At 45.3% G+C, this 18,015-nt stretch overlaps 1 protein-coding gene across 2 annotated transcripts; it reads right to left on the bottom strand.

The window, feature by feature from the left end:
* Nucleotides 1-867: 867 nt before the first annotated feature.
* On the bottom strand, nucleotides 868-18,015 carry ATP6V1D (ATPase H+ transporting V1 subunit D). 2 transcript variants are annotated; one of them, XM_004584464.3, is made up of 9 exons: nucleotides 17,538-18,015; nucleotides 10,949-11,066; nucleotides 9,100-9,179; nucleotides 7,018-7,085; nucleotides 6,681-6,725; nucleotides 5,667-5,770; nucleotides 4,301-4,367; nucleotides 2,719-2,797; nucleotides 868-1,049 (listed from the first exon to the last, which is right to left on the bottom strand). In XM_004584464.3, exons 1-9 carry the CDS (start codon nucleotides 17,576-17,578, stop codon nucleotides 908-910), a joined length of 744 nt encoding a protein of 247 aa, XP_004584521.1. In that variant the 5' UTR covers nucleotides 17,579-18,015; the 3' UTR covers nucleotides 868-907. The 2 variants fall into 2 exon arrangements, with proteins under 2 accessions (XP_004584521.1, XP_058511403.1); XM_058655420.1 differs by lacking the exon at nucleotides 6,681-6,725.

Here is an 18,015-nt window from a genome sequence, read left to right as displayed (position 1 = left end):
GGAAAAGCAATATATAAAACTTGATTCACATTTTAGCTGTGCTATTTGACCATTCAAGCATCAGTCTCCTCAAAAGTTTCCACAAAATAGGACACAATTTACACCTCACCAGGTGTGGGGGAGGATTAGGTATTATACAACTCTGTTTATTTGGTTTTTAAATATTTGTGAACTTAGTTGCTGGATTTACAGTTACAACTAAATTTACAACAGGATGTGATATTTCATTTTGTAAACAGCAACAGAATTTCCTATCAATCCTCCAAGACAAGCCTGTAATTACCCAAAGTCTCACATACAGGATAAGCAATACTGTGCACTAATCTCAGCACACCAATGTGATTTACTTTGCAGCTGTAAATAATTTGGAAAAGAATGATTTATTTTTAAATCACTTTATTCCATACCTTTGTCACATTTAAACTGGCAGAACCACTCCGCTGATAGACAAAATGAACACCTGCCATGCAAGGAAAAGTAAGTGAAGGTTGTCACAGAGCTTGAGGAGAGACGCGCCATGGCGACAGAGCGTGGCTGCGAGCTCCGATCTCCAGCAACAGTGCCAAGGTTCACCAGCGAGCAGAAGTGAAGGAAGCTGTACAGTAGCTGGCCTGAGAACACTAATGCTTATTAAGGGTGCTTCCTACAATGCCTGGCAAGCAAATCACATGTAACAGGTAAATGGGACAAGTGACGCTGCAGCAGAGTAAATTCTTAAGTTACTAACAGGCTGTACGAGTCTCAGCCACTTGTACACGGATGCACTGGAGAGTTCGCAAATCACCTAAATGAACATCCGGGGAGATTTTACAATCAGTGGAATTCTTGGGCCAGAAAGAAAACAGCCTACGCACCACAAATTCACACAGTCACTGTTAGGTTCCTCAAAGAACCAAGGCAGGAAAGATTACTCAAACAGAAGATCCTCGTCCTTCTCCTCAGCCAGCAGATTGGCAGGCTCCATCACCTCTCCGGCTGCTCGCCGTTGTTCCAAGTCTTTCTCGGATTTTTCCTTGAGGATTTTCTTCTTCTCCTGTATTTTCTTTAACCTGCAGGATTAAAGGGGGCAACCTTCTGAGTGCTGTTTCTGTCCTGAGAAGAGTTAACTGCAACTGATTTTTAACGAGGACAATAAGCAGAACCAGAACAAAGTCTGGTATGTCCACTACACTCAGTTTCAGTAATTTATTGATAATCCATTTTATACACTAAGCTAATAACTGATTTGGAGTATTCAGACATGTGCCAAAATTTCCACCATCACAACTCTGAAGATCAAAGGAGGACAAAATCAAGCCATCTTGACGCTCAAGGTCATAAGCCGTACTGGAATGGCACTCAAAGGCGAACACTGGCTTCTTTGTTAGCACATATCATCCACCCCTGTACGCCAGGTGTATCAATCCAGGCCTGCCCCTCATTTAATACCTATGCCTACAAGCTCCAACTCCTAATAGCAATTCACAGAAATTTACCATTTCTCTCTTAAGCACTGTCTTAATTCTCTAACAGAATAAGTTACAGCATCTGGTTATGTCCTCAAGTATATTATATGTCCTCCTGAACATACTCAACATGCCATGCATATCTGCCAAATGGCCAAATATTTTCTCCCAAATACACCAATTTTAAATAATAGCTTTGTTTTAAATAATAAATCATTTCTAAACATGTCCAACACAAGACATGAATTTGGAGGCTGGCATGGTGGCGAAGTATATTAATCTTCCACCTGTAGTGCCAGCATCCCATAGGGGCACCCGTTAGTGTCCCACTGTTCCACTTCCTATCCTGCTCTCTGCATATGGGACCTGGGAAAGCAACAGACGATGGCTGAAGTCCTTAGCCCCACACATATGTAGGAGACCCCGAGGAGGCTCCTGGCTCTTGGCTTCGGATCAGCTCAGCTGTGGGCACTGCAACCATTTGGGGGCTGAACCATTGGATGAAAATCTGTCTGTCTGACTTCTCTGTAACTCTGCCTTTCAAATAAAGATAGAATTAAAAACAAACAAACAACCCTAAATTTGTCTCCACAGCCTGCACAATACAGTTCTCCTTCACTCCCCACGCATGAGGACTATGATCCAAGATCCAGGGGGAATCTTGAAACAGAATGGTTCCAAACCTTATCCCTTTGTGTACATCAATATACATATATAGGATTTCACATCTGCAGATTCAACCAACTTCAGATCAAAAGTCACTACAGACAGAAAGCACCTTCCAGCTTCCCTCTAGCATATCTGAAATGCCAACATAGCTACTGTACATCAGGACCCTTATTTATTAAAGTACGGGTTAATTGAGCACACACACTTCGACGCTACCACGGATGATCTGATACTCAGGCCCGCAGTTATAAAGGGCAGGTAGCATGCAGCGTGGATATACTGGACAAAGGCATGGTTCACACGCTTACGGCAGTCAGGACAGTGCGATCGCATGAGATTCACCATGCTACTTATGCAGATGGCCCACAACTGAAAATGAATTTATTCCTCAAATTTTCCGTTTAATATTTTCAGGCCCAGGTTGACTGCTGGTAACTGAAACCACAGAAAATGAAACCAGGATAAGGGAGACTCCTGTGTTTCTTGCTTCTAATTTACCAGAATGAAATAAAAGCTGAAGAACATATGACAATTGCTAATCATAGCAAGTGAAGCTTTTTGAATGTGAACCAACAAAACCAGTAACTTTCCAATTTCAACAAACCTGTAGAACTCTTCTCGTTCTCTCTCGTCCAGCTCCGTGATGATATACGCAAGGGTACGTTCAATCCGAGGAATGATGACTAGAGTCCAAAAAAAAATAGACGATGTGAGAACTTCAAACTCCCTGTTTTCAAATTACCAGTGCTTACCTGTGTAATACTGTAAAATCAATGTACATTTAATGCACAGATCTTAGAGGGAAAAACCACAAAGAAAAATTAAAAGCAGGCATCACCTAACCAGCCAAAAGTAATAATCGGGATACTTTTGTATGTGCCCTAATGGTGGCTTTTCTATGCACAGTTAATGATTGGAACACAACAGAGACCAACTCGAACGAGAGATGAACATATGACAATGAACTGCAAATGTTATTTTCAATGTAATAATAGCTATGCACTGTCTAAAAACAGGGCAGGAATGGGTGTGTGGGACGCTCACACCCCGGGAGCGGGGGCGCCAGTGCCTGGACAGCAGCATACGCTGCCTCAGGACCCGATCCCTGTCACCCACATGGACACCTGTAATGCAGCCTGTAGCAGAGCAAAACTATTTCTCTGCCTTTTAAATAAAATGAAAATGAAAATATTTGCTTAAGTACAGCAGAGAAAATTATTAAATAGTTTTATGTCAGCCACTGGGCTCTATGGAATCTGCCTAATTTGCTTGTATAATGTAAAGTTCTTGAAAGCATTTGTTTTGCTTGCAGTTCCATTTATAGGCATGGACACTATCAGGTGGGAGAGAAATAGGATTTGTGGTTCTAAGAAATGAGAACTTTTAACACTAAATAGAAACCTAATCAAAATAATTTGTCCTTCATTTTGCTTCTTACTTTAAAGCTGAATGTTTTCTTAAGTAAAAATAATTGTGGAAATAAAGTAATTTTTAACATAATGAAGTAAGAGGTAATAAATAAATTAAATGGAAAACTTTGTTTCTAAAAATCAAAGCAAAAGGCCTAAAGGAAAACAATGTTAAGTTAAATATTGATTAAGGAAGATTTATCAGGGCTGGTGTTGTGGCAAACAAGGTAAGCCACCTCCTGTGAAGCCGCATGCCATACGGACACCAGTTTGAGACCTGGCTACTCCACTTTCAACCCAGCTCCCTGCAACACAAGACCTTGGGCCCCTTCACTCATGTGGGAGACCCAGAAGTTGTTCCTGGCTCCTGGCTCTTGGCTCAGCCTGTCCGAGCCCCAGCTGCTACAGCTACTTGGGGAATATAACCAGTGGATGGAAAAATCTGTCCCTCTCCAACTCTGCCTTTCAAATAAAATGTTAGAAAGCTCTGGACTGTTATAAAGAACTAAAGAAAACACTAATGTTCTTATTACCAACTGCATGAATAAGCAGAAATAAAACATTCTGAAACTTTCAACTCATCACTTTCCAACTTTCCCACATGACATATCACATACATACATCATATGATACATTTCTGCACTACTGACACACCTCTGCGCACTGTGCAGGGGGCACTGCCTGGTTCTCCTGTTGACCTTCATCACACTGTGCCAACCTAGCAAGTGCAAGGGATGGGCAGGTGAAGGAACCAAGTGCCTGGCAGCTCACACTCACCATGCTCAATGGCATTGACACGCCTGTTGGTTATCTTAATCGCTTCATCCAGAGTGACAAAGGAAGTCTAAAGAAAGAGCACACATTAGCAATGCAAGCCCAAAGTCTTTCTGATCACATTCTCCTCAGCTGGCTCCACCCTTACTGCAACAGCACAAAACAGTCAAGGCTGGGTATGAGGCACGGAGATGAAGATCCCAGCTCAGAGTGCCTGGGTTCAAGCCCTGGCTATGCAGCAAGGGAGACAGTGGTGATGGCTCCAACACCTGGGTTACCGCCACCCATGGGGGACACCTGCACTGAGCACCCAGCTCCCAGACACTTGGGGAGAAAATCAGGGTCTCTTTCTCTGCCTTTCAAGTAAGTCCATTAAATATTTGTTTTTAAGAAAAAAAAAATGGGGGCCTTGTATGATAACCTATTGGCTAACTCCTCGCCTTACAATGGTTGAGATCCCAAACGGATGCCAATTCGTGTCCCGGCTGCTCCGCTTCCCATCCAGCTCCCTGCTCGTGGCCTGGGAAAGCAGTCGAGGATGGCCCAAAGCCTTGGGACCCTGCACCCACATGAGACCAAGAAGCTGCTCCTGGCTCCTGGTGCCATGGCATAGCAAGCTAACACTCCACCTGCGGAAAGCTAGCTGTTCCACTTCCACCTGAACTCCCTGCAAGAGCCTGGGAAAGCAGAGAGGATGGCTCAAGTCCTTTGGCTCCTGCACCCACATGGGAGACCAGCAAGAAATTCTTGGCTCCTGACTTCAGACTAGCCCAACTCCGGCCACTGTGGCCATCTGGGGAGTGAACTAGCAGATGGAAGATATCCCTGGAACTACCTTTCAAATAAAATTAAAATAATAAAATAAGAAATATAAAAATACTTCAAATAAAAAAAACCTTCTAAAAAAACTTCTTTTCCACGTCTGAAAAGCAAACTTGATATTTCTGCTGAGCTAATACTTATTCCTGTATTATTATAATTTATTTACTTCAGACTAAATAAACACAAAAATGACAGGAGCAGAATCATGCATTCATACCTTACATGTTAACTAGTCACCAGGGGAACACGGGCTCTCCTGCACAAACCATGCGGCATTTGCTTTCCAATCTAGTATCAACTTCTGCTGTTCTAGCAGAGAATGACGCAGAGTACAAACTGACGGCACTATGTACATTTTATTAAAAATAAAAAAGGGACAATGGTGCAGAAGTCAACATTTCAGAAATAAAAAAGTAATTTTTTTCCATGGATCGTGGAGACAGTTCAAAGTCCACAGTGCAGTGGGATCTGATGCAAGACCTCAATCTCTTCACTTAATCCTCAGAAATCAAACCGCAGGGCATCTCTGGCCGTGCCTGGGACTCACCTGCAAAGAGGCTAGTTCGACCAGTAATTCCACTGCTTTGGCATAATTCCTCTTTAATTTGGCCAACTGTTCCCCACCTCTGGCTAAACCAGTGAGTTCATAACCTGGAAGAACCAGTCACACAACATTCGTAATTAGAGTCAGTATTCCCCACAAAGTTCCCCCAAAGAATCAGAATGGCAACAAACATATTAAGGCAAATTCACTAATCCCGTTAGGTGCCCACCACCCTCCCCTAACACTGCAGGATCATGTTTCCACACAACACACACTATTGTAATTCTAACTAAAGGACAAACTTTTAAACAACCTTCACTTCAGCGGCTGGCTGAATCTGTCAACGCTCTTTGCCCCTTTTGCATGGACAACGTACGATGGCACTATTAAGGGGCAGTTCTTTAGTGTGCTCTACTCTTTATATGAGCAATACTCAATATTCTATATAATTTAATTAGGAATTACATGAACCAGTGAAATGAGTGCCAGAATACTGTTTTCTATAAAAAAAAGTTGCTTTACCCAGCAGATAATAAATATGTGTACAACCCAGAAAATGCTGTCATTAGGAATGGAATGGGTAAGCCAATTTAAAAAAATAACTGGATGCAAAATACAAATATCTAGAAAATGTCAGCATTCACAGTGTCATAGTATCTGGGATTTTATTCCACTTCACAGAAACTAAAACTGTTATGTTATAAATAATACATTATGAATGTATTTATGCAGAAAGATAACGTGGAAGACTAGTCAGGGGCTCATAAAAAGAGGAAAGCCCTTTTATTTTTAAAATGGCCAATGGCAATATGTTGACATTTCTAAGTCAAAGTAAAATGTAAGACAGATGTGATGTTTTATGATTTTCTACCCTCAGACCTTTCCGATACACTCTGACACCAGAACTCCTGAACTCCTGGGTTTGTCTAGCACCACTGTCCAGAGTAACGTTCAGTGAAAGAGCAAAAGAGAGACCCTGGGAAGCCGACTAACGAACAGCAGAACTTTCACACTCACTGTCAGTTCCTTCATGGTAGTGCTCAAACACCGGCAGAGTGACACCTGCGAAGAGCAAACATGCGTGCGGTAACCAACATGGCCGTAAAGTGCTGTTTGTTTTCACCAAACACTCAAAAGTCAAGAATTACAACTGGTTTCAGAGAACGATCTGGGAACCTACCTTCCTAAGCATTCATTTCAATCCCAAAGTCAAACTACCCTGGGTAATGAGGACCTGATTATTAACGACTTCAACATGTCAAGTCACAGGCACATCAGGATCTTGCTGTCTAAAGACGATCATTTTAAATGTCACTTTTTCTCCTTCAAGGGTTCTAAAGAGTTGAAAAGTTACCTGCTACATTATCTTTCTTTGCCCGAATCTTCACCTGGGCTTTATTTACATTTTGGATAACTGTGGTGCTGCAGAAAAAGAAAGCCTTTATTTAGATGTAGTTTTAGAAATAATTCCACAGGGACACACGGGATAGTTTCAACATTGAGAAGTCACAATCTCAGTATGTCTTGACCATCTTTTTATCACAGCAGGAAATGCACTGGTGCCAGAAGGGGGCCCCAGAGAGCAAAGATCGACTGTCAAAGGCCTTTAAGAAATGGGCGACTTTAAAGTAGGCAGACTGTTGTACTTCCAGAGAACTGGTGTATGGATGTGACCATGGATTCTAATTCTGCCAACATTTTTGCAGAAAAATGTTCCCTCTAGGTTTGCTACTCAATTTGCTCAGATAAACTTGTTATGACTGACTCCCTACCTGTCCCTATAAGATCGTTACCCTTACGCACAATCACATACCACCACTTGCACACTATTACTGATTTCCTCCTCCTACTGAAGTCAGTGCAAGTAGCTATCCTATCAGCATTGGCAAAAATCAAAAGTCTACTAACTTCAGCTGGCCATGTGGTCCTTGGACTGCAAGGCCACCACCCAGGAGAACTCCTAGAAAACAACCTAAGAATGGGGGCATCACGTCTTTGGGAAAACCAAAGGCTTAAAAAAAATTTTCTACTTCTGTCCCTAACTAGCCATGTAACTCCAGGAAGGCAATTAACTTCAACTAAGAATAGTGTGTTTGCCTTAACTGCCTCACAAAATGTTCTGCACACTCATATAACAGCTAAGTTGGCACAGCATGTTTATTTGAGAGAAAGGGAGACAAGCGCTCCCATCTGTCGGTTCACTCCGCAAATGCTCACACTAGCTAGGACCACAACCAGCAGCAGGGAACATAACTGGGGGCAGGAATCCAGGTATTTGACACACCTCAGCTGCTTCACAGAAGGACATCAGGAGGAAGCTGGAACAGGGAGTGGAGCCAGGACTTGAACCCAAGGCACTGTGACAGGTGCTGCTGCTGCTCCAACCAGCATCCTCAGCTACTTTCAGGGCTCAGAACTGGAAATGATCCCATACACTCTGATGTGCGACACCTAAAGCCTGCTCCATACAAACCATTTAACATGCTATGTGCCATACAATGCATATTGATACGGCAACCCATAAACCCGTGCCTTTTAAATAATCTATTCCATTCTCAGAAATTTATCCTACAGAGGCAGGCACTGTGACACAGCAGGTTTAACTGCCACTTAGTAGCCTGCATGCCAATACTGAAGCACAGGCTCACACTCCAGCTACCTGCTTCTGATCCAGCTCCCTGCTCAGGCAGCTGGGAAGCAGAAGTACGTGGAATGGGCATGTGGCACAGCAATGAAGAGGCCACACAGAATACCCACATCCACACGGGACGGTCTGGGTTCTAGTCCTGCCTGTGTCTGTATTCCAACTTCCTGCTAATGTGCACGCTGGAGGCAGTGAGCAAGCTCCTCAGGCATTCACATACCTGTCACCTACATGAGACTACTCCTGGCTCGCAGATTCAGCCTGGCCCAAGTGCCATCTACTGCAGGAATCTGCAGCTCTCTCTCTGCCTTTCTCATCAAACATAAAAATTTGTTTTAAAAAAAGGAGCATGCACTTCCTATAAACTTTCTGAAGCCTCTGAGTATGTATTTATTTTATACTTCCATAATTTTAACTTAAAAAGTTTCTTTAAATGAAAAGTATGGGGGCTGGTGCTGAGACAGAACAGGTTACTAAGCTACTACCATAGCATCGCATATTGGTGCTGGGTCAAGTCCCAGCTGCTCCCCACCTCTGCAGCTCCCCGCTGACACACCTGGGAAAGCAGGAGATGGCCAAGGTGCTCGGAGGAGGAGCACCTGCAGGAGGCCAGGAGGAAGTTCCTGGGCTTGGCCCTGGCTACTGCGCCATGTGGATAGAGAGAAGATCTGTGTCTCCATCCCTCTGACTTTACCTTTCAAATAAATGAAACTAAATTAAAATTATTTTTTAAGTGAAAATTAGGACCCTGAAGGCACTTTTTTTTTTCAAAACAGAATTTATTCTTCTTACCTGAAGTCTCCTGCTGTGAATTTGGCCTCGGCTAGTGAAAAGGCAGCTTCTCTCATCACTTCACCCATCAACATTTTCGTCTGAAAAAGCATGAACCAATAGTTTCAACCAAGACTATTATAGGGAAAGATCACATCAAATAAGGTTTCTTTAATGACACAACTATTTTATGCTAGATGTATATGTAAGTATTTAACAATAAACAAATAAAAACTTCAATTTATGAATAATTTGGTTATGATCACTAGCAATGCTACAAAAGCATGAGTTTTATTACACCGTTAGAATAAATACATTAAGATATAGAAAATTGAATTTATTGAAGGGCTTACTTATTTCTGATTTCATCAAATTAATTTCTTTAAATTGTTTTTTTTAATCCAGACATAATATTACAGATAACACCTTAAAAAAAAAAACCATAATCTCTTCAGGTTGTCCCATGACTAACAGGTTTGAGCAAGTCAAAATTAAGACAGCTTTCCTGAAAAATGTCAGAAGATAAGCTATACAGAATATCTATTTAGCATTTTACACATAAGCCAGACTACATAAAGATTTTGAATCCTCTTTTATATAGAATTTTTACCAAAAAAAAAAAAAAAGGGCCAACATTCAACAAGAAAATCAATCAGTAAGGAGCTGGCATTGCGGCCCAGCAGGTCCAGCTGCGGCTTCTGACCTGGGCATCTTGGCAGCTCTGCTTCAGATGCACTCCCGGCACACACATCTTGGAAGACAGAGACGATGCCCGCCACCCATGTGGGAGGCAGAACAGAACAGCAAAAGGAAGATCTCTGTCTATGTCTCTCTCTGTTAAGTCTGTCCCTCACACACACCTTTAAAAGTTCTTTAAAAATCTACGAAAAAGGACCCGGTGCGGTAGCCCAGCAGCTAAGGTCCTCACATTGCACGCACTGGGATCCTAAATGCGCACCAGTTCTAATCCCAGCGGCCCTGCTTCCCATCCAGCTCCCTGCTTGTGGCCTGGGAAAGTGGTCAAGGACGGCCCAAAGCCTTGGGACCCTGCACCCGCATGCAGACCCAGATGAGGATCCTGGTTTCAGATCGGCTCAGCTCTAAAATGAGTTACACTTCAAAGTATTTTAACTTTTATAAAGAATCCTGGTGATTAACTAAAATCACGTAAAGGAAAATGAGAAGCAGTTGAGCCATCAGCAGGACCCCACCTTTCACCCTGGAGTACCTGGGTGCTAGTCCCAGCTTACTGAGACACACACCGGGGAGGTTAGCATGGTCCACGGCCTCTGTCCAGGCTGGTGCAGTCTGTGGCCTCAGCCCGGCCTAGCCGCCTGCAGCAGGCATCGGGAGAACGAAGCAGCAGATGGACTAACTGTTGCTGGCTGTCCCTTCACATTTCAAATCATTTCTTTAGATGAATAATTTTTTCAGGAAAAAGAAAATACCAAGAGCCATGCTGGATTTTCCTTATTTGATATTTCTAAAATAAATGCGGTGTCTGGCCTCGTGGCACAGTAGGTAAGTCTCTACCTACAATACTGCATCCTGTATCAGAACGCCAGTTCAAGCCCCAGCTGTTCTGCTTTCCAATCCAGCTCCGCGCTGCAGCACCCCGGAAAGCAGCGGATGACAGCCCCGCGCACGGGCTCCTGCCACCCACCTGGGAGCCCCAGCTCATGGCCCAGGCTCCTGGTTTCAGCCTAACCCAGACCTGCTGCTTGCAGCCATTTCAGGGGTGAACCAGTGGATGGAAGAGCGCCTCTTTTCTGTCCTTCCACGCCCCTGGTAGTCTGCCTTTCAAATAAATAAAATAAGTCTAAAATACCAAACCAAAGATACATCCCGCTGCGAGCAATGTTCATGCTACCTCTATTATCTTCTTCAGGATTTGGCGGAACCGCAGAGTCAGCGCGTCAGACTTCTTCTTCAGCAGGTTTCGGCCTGTCTGTGCTCCTTTCAGTCGCGCCTTCATGATGGTCTGTGCCCTATGTGAACACACAGACATTCATTCGCACACACTCACTGTGCTTAAGAGACACAAAAATATCTTAATTTAGTCTTCTATGTGCTGAGTGAGAACACAGCAGTGACAGAAGCTTTCTACTATGGCTGTTCTTTATTAACTCACACCAGAAACAATCCTGCATTAAATTATCTGCACTGAGTAATAAATCATAATAAACATAATCAGGAGACTTATTCCATAAAGGTCAGTATAGTTCAAGTGCTTATTTGCTTTCTAATTGAAAATAATGCTAAGTAATGGTTTAGGTATATGAAGATAAAAATAAATCAATTTGTGGTGTAGTGGATTAAGCCACTGCCCATGACACCAGCACCCCGTATGGACAGAGGTTCAAGCCCTAGTTGCTCCATTTCCTGTCCAGCTCTCTGCTAACAGCCTAGGAAAGCAGACGATGCTCCCATGTGATAGGAGACCCAGATGGAGTCCCAGCCTCCTGGCTGAAAGAGAAGAAAAGACAAGAGAATTAGCTTCCACCTGCTGGTTTACTCCCTCAATACCCACAACAGCTAGGCTGGGCCAGGCTGAAACCAGGAACCTGAAGTTCAACTGCGGCAGCCGGTACTCAAATACTAAGTACTAAAGCCATCACCTGCTGTTTCCCAGAACACACTTCAGCAGGAAGCAGGATCAGAAGCAAGCAGGGTCTCAACCCCAGGCAATCTAATACAGGGTTACAGGCGACCCAAGCATTAACATAAAAAAAAAATTATTGTGCCTAGCACGGTAGCCTAGCGGCTAAAGTCCTCACTTTGAGAGTGCTGGAATCCCATATAGATGCCAATTCCAATTCCAGCAGGCCTGCTTCCCATCCAGCTCCCTGCTTGTGGCCTGCGAGAGCAGTCAAGGACGGCCCAAAGCTTTGGGAGCCTGCACCTATGCACATGGGAGACCTGGAGAGGCTCCTGGCTTCAGATTGATGCAGCTCCAGCCATTGCGATCACTTGGGGAGTCAATCAACGGACAGATCTTCCTCTCTGTCTCTCCTCCTCCTCTTTGCAATAAAAATAAAACAAATCTTAAAAAAAAAAAAAGATTTATTTTTATTGGAAAGTCAGATTTACAGAGAGGAGGAGAGACAGAGAGGAAGCTCTTCCGTCCACTGGTTCACTTCCTAAGTGGCTGCAATGGACAGAACTGAGCTGATCCTCAGCCAGAAACCAGGAGCTTCTTCCAGATCTCCCACACTGGTGCAGGGTCCCAAGTCTTTGGGCTGTCCTCTATTGCTTTCCCAGGTCACAAGCAGGGAGCTGGACAGGAAATGGAACAGCTGGGACATGAACTGGCGCCCATATGGGATCCCAGCGCATACAAGGCAAGGACCTTAGCCACTAGGCTACCCTGCCGGGCCCCCAAGCATTTCTTAATCACTTGCCCCTACTGCAATGTATAATATAACCATTTATTCCATTTCGATTAAAACATAGCCTCTGAGTTGATATGAGGTGGCGGTTCCTCATCCCTGGGTACTGGGACGTGTGGAAAGTCATGAGAGGTTTCCCCCTTTGTCTCTCCCCTTCTCCCAGGAACACCAAGAAGAAATAGCAGATTTGGAAGCAATGAATTCACCCAATTTTCCCTAAACCTTGATCCTTCCCACATCAACCAACCATGTAATCATTATTTAAAAATAAATTTAAATAAAGCATAGCATTAAAGTGTTTGATATCATAAAATTTCAATAATTTTATTAACTGTAGACAACTCTAGATAACACATAACATATATAAAACTACTGAGAAGTGACAAGCTAAACTTATCATTCGAGTCTCCTCACTTCATTTTGATTTTCTCCCCATCAGAAGCCCCAATAAGCTAAGTTAAAAAAAAAAAAAAAAAAAAAAAACTTGACATATTTATTCTTGTTGCTTTGTGCCACATAAAACAATATGAAAAAGCTTTAAGTAATAAAACTCACAAGAGATTGTACAACCTGGACCCACAGAATGAGTTAAGTATTTTGTATCTTATAACTTGTGTTATAACTAGTACAACACAGCATGTAATAATGGATCTTTTGGCCAATTATTATTACTATTATTTTAGATGATGTTTACTTAGTTGATCAGGGTGGAAAGGATCCAGGGCAAGGGAAACGTGGGAGTGATCACTGTTTCCCAACTTTCTATTTCTTCTTTCCGTTTCTGAGTAGGGGAGAAGCCATACCCAGACTACCAACCACCCGAGTATCCAGGGATGGGTCCTGATGTGGCAGACACCCCAAGGGTTCTGAAATGCTGTCAATCTCAACAATCGGAAACCCTCCAGTGTCCCCTGGCTGACACAGTCTACCTTACGAGTCTCCAGTTGCCCAGATATTTCCTGTCATCCTTTGGCTGGGGCAGTGGTCCAATATGTTCTGTTCTCCATTCTATGCTATGATACCAGATGTCTTCCAGAGGCCCCAAAGGGCTACGATATCCACTATGTACACCATAGCCTGCCGTCCACCACTCTGTCCTTTACACTGAGGAAGACCAGACCTCACAGGTGGCCCATGGACTAGGCCAGGCAATCCGTGCCCTGCCAGACTCCCCACCCCCAAGGCTCACAGACCCAGCACCCCCTCACACAGGTGGGCCCAAGGACCCTGGCCAGATGACCCAAGCTCTGCCAGACCCCATTCCCTAAGGGCTCATGAACCCAGCACCCACCCTCACAGACACTGGCCAATTGCTTATTATGCATACTGAAGTCTATTATTATATGACTAATATTACTGAAACAATCCTATAACTAGAAAAGATCTTAAGCCTGAGGCCCAAAAAAGTAGAGTAACATTCTCACCATCAGTGAAGACAGGACAGGAAGATTTCTTTTTGTTTTATTTCAAAATCTGATTTAAAAGTTGCACAGAGAAAGAGAGACACACAGTGAAAAATTTTCCACCTACTGGTTCACTCCCCAAATGGGCTGGATGGACCAGGCCAAAGCCAGGAGGGTCTCCCATATGGCAGGCACAGGCCCAAACACTTGCGTCATCTTCCGCTGTCTTCTCAGATCCATTAGGAGAGAGCTGGATTAGAAGGGGAGCAGCTGGGACTCAAACGGACATGGGATGACGGAACCACAGCTGACTAACCATGTTGTACCACAATGCCAACCCTGGAAGTAGACTTCTAACTCCAATGACCTGCCCCAGGATCAAAACAAACTTTAACATAGCTAGGTCCATTGTACCCCAACCGTGTGCCACCTCCCCAAGGACAACAGCAGCAGAAGAACAGCACTGATTCGGAATACTGGCTGGCAAGAATTTATACTCATCAGCCTTTGCAGAGATATAATCAAGCGAAGCTGGTTCCGTTTCCAGCCTGAGCAGGCGCCATCTACCCCAATGTGTACATTGACCGTGGTCACTGTGGACACTAAATACCAGATCTGGGGCTCAAAGGGTTGAGCCATATTTAAATTAAATCCTATACTGCAGATTACAGGAAGCTTATAGTATACGATGAACTGGTTGATAAAACTGAACGTATCATGTTGATTTAAATTTCCTAAGTCATGAGCGGTCCCTCAATGAAATCGGAAAATTTCAATTCCTGATACTCTAAATGTCTTTCCAAAGCATTTAGGGTTAATATGCAATAAAATATGTATTTAACCTCTGTTAATTGCAAATCATTCACACATTTAGACTAAAAGCAATATTTTTTCCAAAGGCTGAGTTACAGACACAATCTTGCTCTCCAAATGCCCACATCAGCTGGGCTGGACCAGGCCAAAAACACCAAGAGCCTGGACTCCATTCAGGCTTCCCCAGGATGGAGGAGCCCAAGCACTCGGGTCTCCTTTCATGGCTGTCCCAGGTATTTAAACAGGGAGCTGGGCTGGGCTGGAGCAGCTGGAACCAGAACCCACTGCACCACCACCGAACCCCTCCTTCACGCCTCTTCTGCTTCCACTGTCTGTTTTGTTCTCTCTGGTATTTAGTTGGGTGAAGAGAACATGGCAGATGATGATACAATCTGGAACTGTTTGCAAAACAGAAATCACTGGTTTATTTTCTAGTCTAGGAATCTCTTTAGCCCTGTCAGCAAAGTTGGAGCTTTCTGGTTTGCTTTTTTGCTTTTGTTTTTGAGAGGCAGAAAAAGAGACAAAATGCTTTGGACACCCATAACTGACTCAGGTTAAAGCTGGAAGCCAGAAACTCAATCCAGGTTCTCACTGAGTGGCAAGGACCCAGCCACTGCCAGAGCCGGCGCCCACAGAGAGCTGCAGTCGGAGCCGGATATGGAACCCAGAGTTTGAATCTGGATGTTAATCTCTAAGCTAAATACCTACTTCTACTTTAGGATCTTCCTTTTTAAAACATGTATGTATTTGCAAGGCAGAATTAGAGCAAAAGAGAGAAGGGGAGAGACAGACATCTTCCACAGTTCAGGATTTTAAAATCCTGTTCTCGTACACGAATCAGAGCTGCTCAAAACCACAGAGTGTGTGCTTCAGCCAGGACGACGACTTTTTCCAGCTGAATCAACAACATCTGACTACATGACACAGAAACTGCTGCTGGGCCACGGGAAACGCCGACCTCCTGCACCTGATTTTCCCCTCCTGTAAAGCCGAGTACTCTCAAAACCAAAACCAGTTATCTTGTCTAAGCCCGAAAAAGTCCACTTATCCTTCTTACTTTCCAAGTAGTAAGAACAAGAAATGAATGCTACCCTTCTGATGACTGTGGGACATAAACAGCCAGATAATAAATACAATTGGGCCAGGTATGTGTGTTAGCCGGCACTTCCGGGAGTCAGGAGTTGGTCTTCCCAGAGTGTACCGAGTCCCCACTTCACCCACCACCACTGTCATCTGCGGAGTGAACAGGTGCACATCTCTCACTCTTCCTTTCAAATAATCCAACATATAAACCTGATGCTTCCGTGTCAAGCAAGGGCTCTCAGGTCCTCACCCAGTCACAGCTGGCTCACTAAGCCCTTTGCTGCAGATCTGAGAATGGGAAATCAAGGATCTATCAGCCAGATGTAGACTAAATGAACAGTGCACCCCCCTGACAGGCTTTTATTGTTTACAGATTTATTTTTATTTATTTGAAAGAGAGGGAAGGCCACAAATGGCCACAGCAGTCAGGAGCCCGGAACCTTCTGGGTTTCCTAGTGGGTGCTAGGGACCCAACCATGTAAGTCATCTTCTGCCGTATTCCAAGGCGCAATAACAGGGAGCTAGGGCGAAAGTGGAGCAGCCGGGACGTGACGTCTCCGGCAGCAGCTTTACTGTGCTGTGTCACCACACCGGCCCCTCCTGGCAGCTCTGGACTCTTTCGGGCAGGCCTTTCAGCAGACAGCCAGGGACAGTTCAAGGACACGGCTTCGCATTGCTTGGGGCCACGGCGGAGTTTACTTCTCTAGTTCTCACTCCCCCAAGAGTACTCCTTGTCTCAGGCTCTGCCCTCTGCCGTCCTCCACGCCAGCTTGCCTTCTGCCTGTCTCAACGGCACCAGGCAAAGGTAACTCTTAACAAGGGCTGTAGTTATCCTGGCACAAGACAGTAATTGGGGGAGTGTGTAGTTTGAATATAACAACTGTTTTACTCGGAGCGTTCTCACATTCTCGGAGGAAATAATGCAGGTCGAGGTGACATGCCAGAGAGAGAGAAAGGAAGCACAGGGCACAAATGAAAGCCCTCTTTGCTCTCCTCAGCTACTGGGCGCATTTGAGGAGATACACCTGCCAAACACCTCCAGCGCTAAGAAAGGCAGCCCCCCAGAAATGAGCCGCCTCCCCAACACGGGTTCATTCCAAGCCGCTTTGGGGACCTTCTCTGCACGCATGCTTGGGTCCCCCCCTCATCTGGTCGGGCAGAAACCCCCTTTCCACTGGGATGAGGTGTCTCACACACATGGGCAGGTGCCACTGGGTGGCCATCCCAAAGAACGAAGACAGGGTCCGACCTCCGTGCTAGGGCAACGCCCCACTGGGTATCCCGAGACAATTCTGCACCTCCCTTCTCCAAGTGCATTAGGTAGCATATCTCCACGCCTTTTCCTTTCTCCTCTAAACTGGAGTGCCCCTGAGGGCAAGAGGGGACGACGGTGTCGTCATTCGGAAAACGCTCACGGAAAATTAAATTAAAAGAGGTTTTGGTACCAAAAAAAAAAAAACCCTGCCCAACTTTTTTTATGCCATGCATTTCCCCCTGAACTTGTCTGAAGACCCCCGCGTACACCCAGGGCTCAGCGCCGTAAGAGTCTGCCTAAACCTAAACAGGGCGATGAACGGGTCCGGACAGCGGCCCGGCCACGTCTTCTTGCCCGAATCACACACGCAAAGCGTCGAGGGTAGGCCGGCGCCCACTCCTCTCCCGAGAGCCTGGAGGAGAGCTCACGGTCGGCCCAAGGACCCCGAACCGCGCTGCGGGCCGCCTTTCCCGAACCTTCGAGAAGGAAGCCCCGCTTGTCCGATCTCTGACTTACATCCGCGAGGGGAAGATCTCAATTCGGTCTTTGCCCGACATGCTGATGAGGACTGTCGGGCTCCGGTCGTCCGCCGGGCGATCGTGGCGGCCACCACGGATCCAGTCCCGGCCGCCCACTGAGCCTTCCCGCACCGGAGTCAGCTGGTTCCGTCAGGTGATCCTGGGCGTTGCTAAGAGACACGAGGCTACCCAGGACTCACTTCCGCTTCCCGTCGTCTGGGGCGGAGGCTTGGTAGGGAGGGGGTGCTGCTTGACGGCGATGCCCGGATGTGGAGGTGTGCGCATGCGCATCGCGGAACTGCCGCTCCGTTCCGGGCGATCCCGCCTCTGCACTTCCGCCCAGCTCTCCGGCGACGGCGGGTCACAGCGCCATCTCCTGGTTGACTCAAACTTGGAGAAGGAATTCCCACTTCAAGGACAGGGAATGAGGAGCCCACCTTTCCCCCCCGAGTCTTGAAAGTGATTTCTTAAAAGCA

This window comes from Ochotona princeps, chromosome 26 (genome assembly GCF_030435755.1).
Source record: "Ochotona princeps isolate mOchPri1 chromosome 26, mOchPri1.hap1, whole genome shotgun sequence".
NCBI lineage: Eukaryota > Metazoa > Chordata > Mammalia > Lagomorpha > Ochotonidae > Ochotona > Ochotona princeps.
Note: the sequence above shows the minus strand (reverse complement) of the source record. Positions and strands in the feature narration are given on the sequence as shown.

Bases quoted from the DNA above. Each gene is read 5' to 3' on its own strand.
- ATP6V1D (XM_004584464.3), bottom strand. From the start codon at position 17,578: ATGTCGGGCAAAGACCGAATTGAGATCTTCCCCTCGCGGAT. The intron at 5,771-6,680 runs GTGAGTGTGAAA...TGGTTCTTCCAG, and splicing joins CTACCATGAAGGAACTGACA to GTTATGAACTCACTGGTTTA. The intron at 1,050-2,718 runs GTTTGTTGAAAT...TTAATCCTGCAG, and splicing joins GAACGAGAAGAGTTCTACAG to GTTAAAGAAAATACAGGAGA.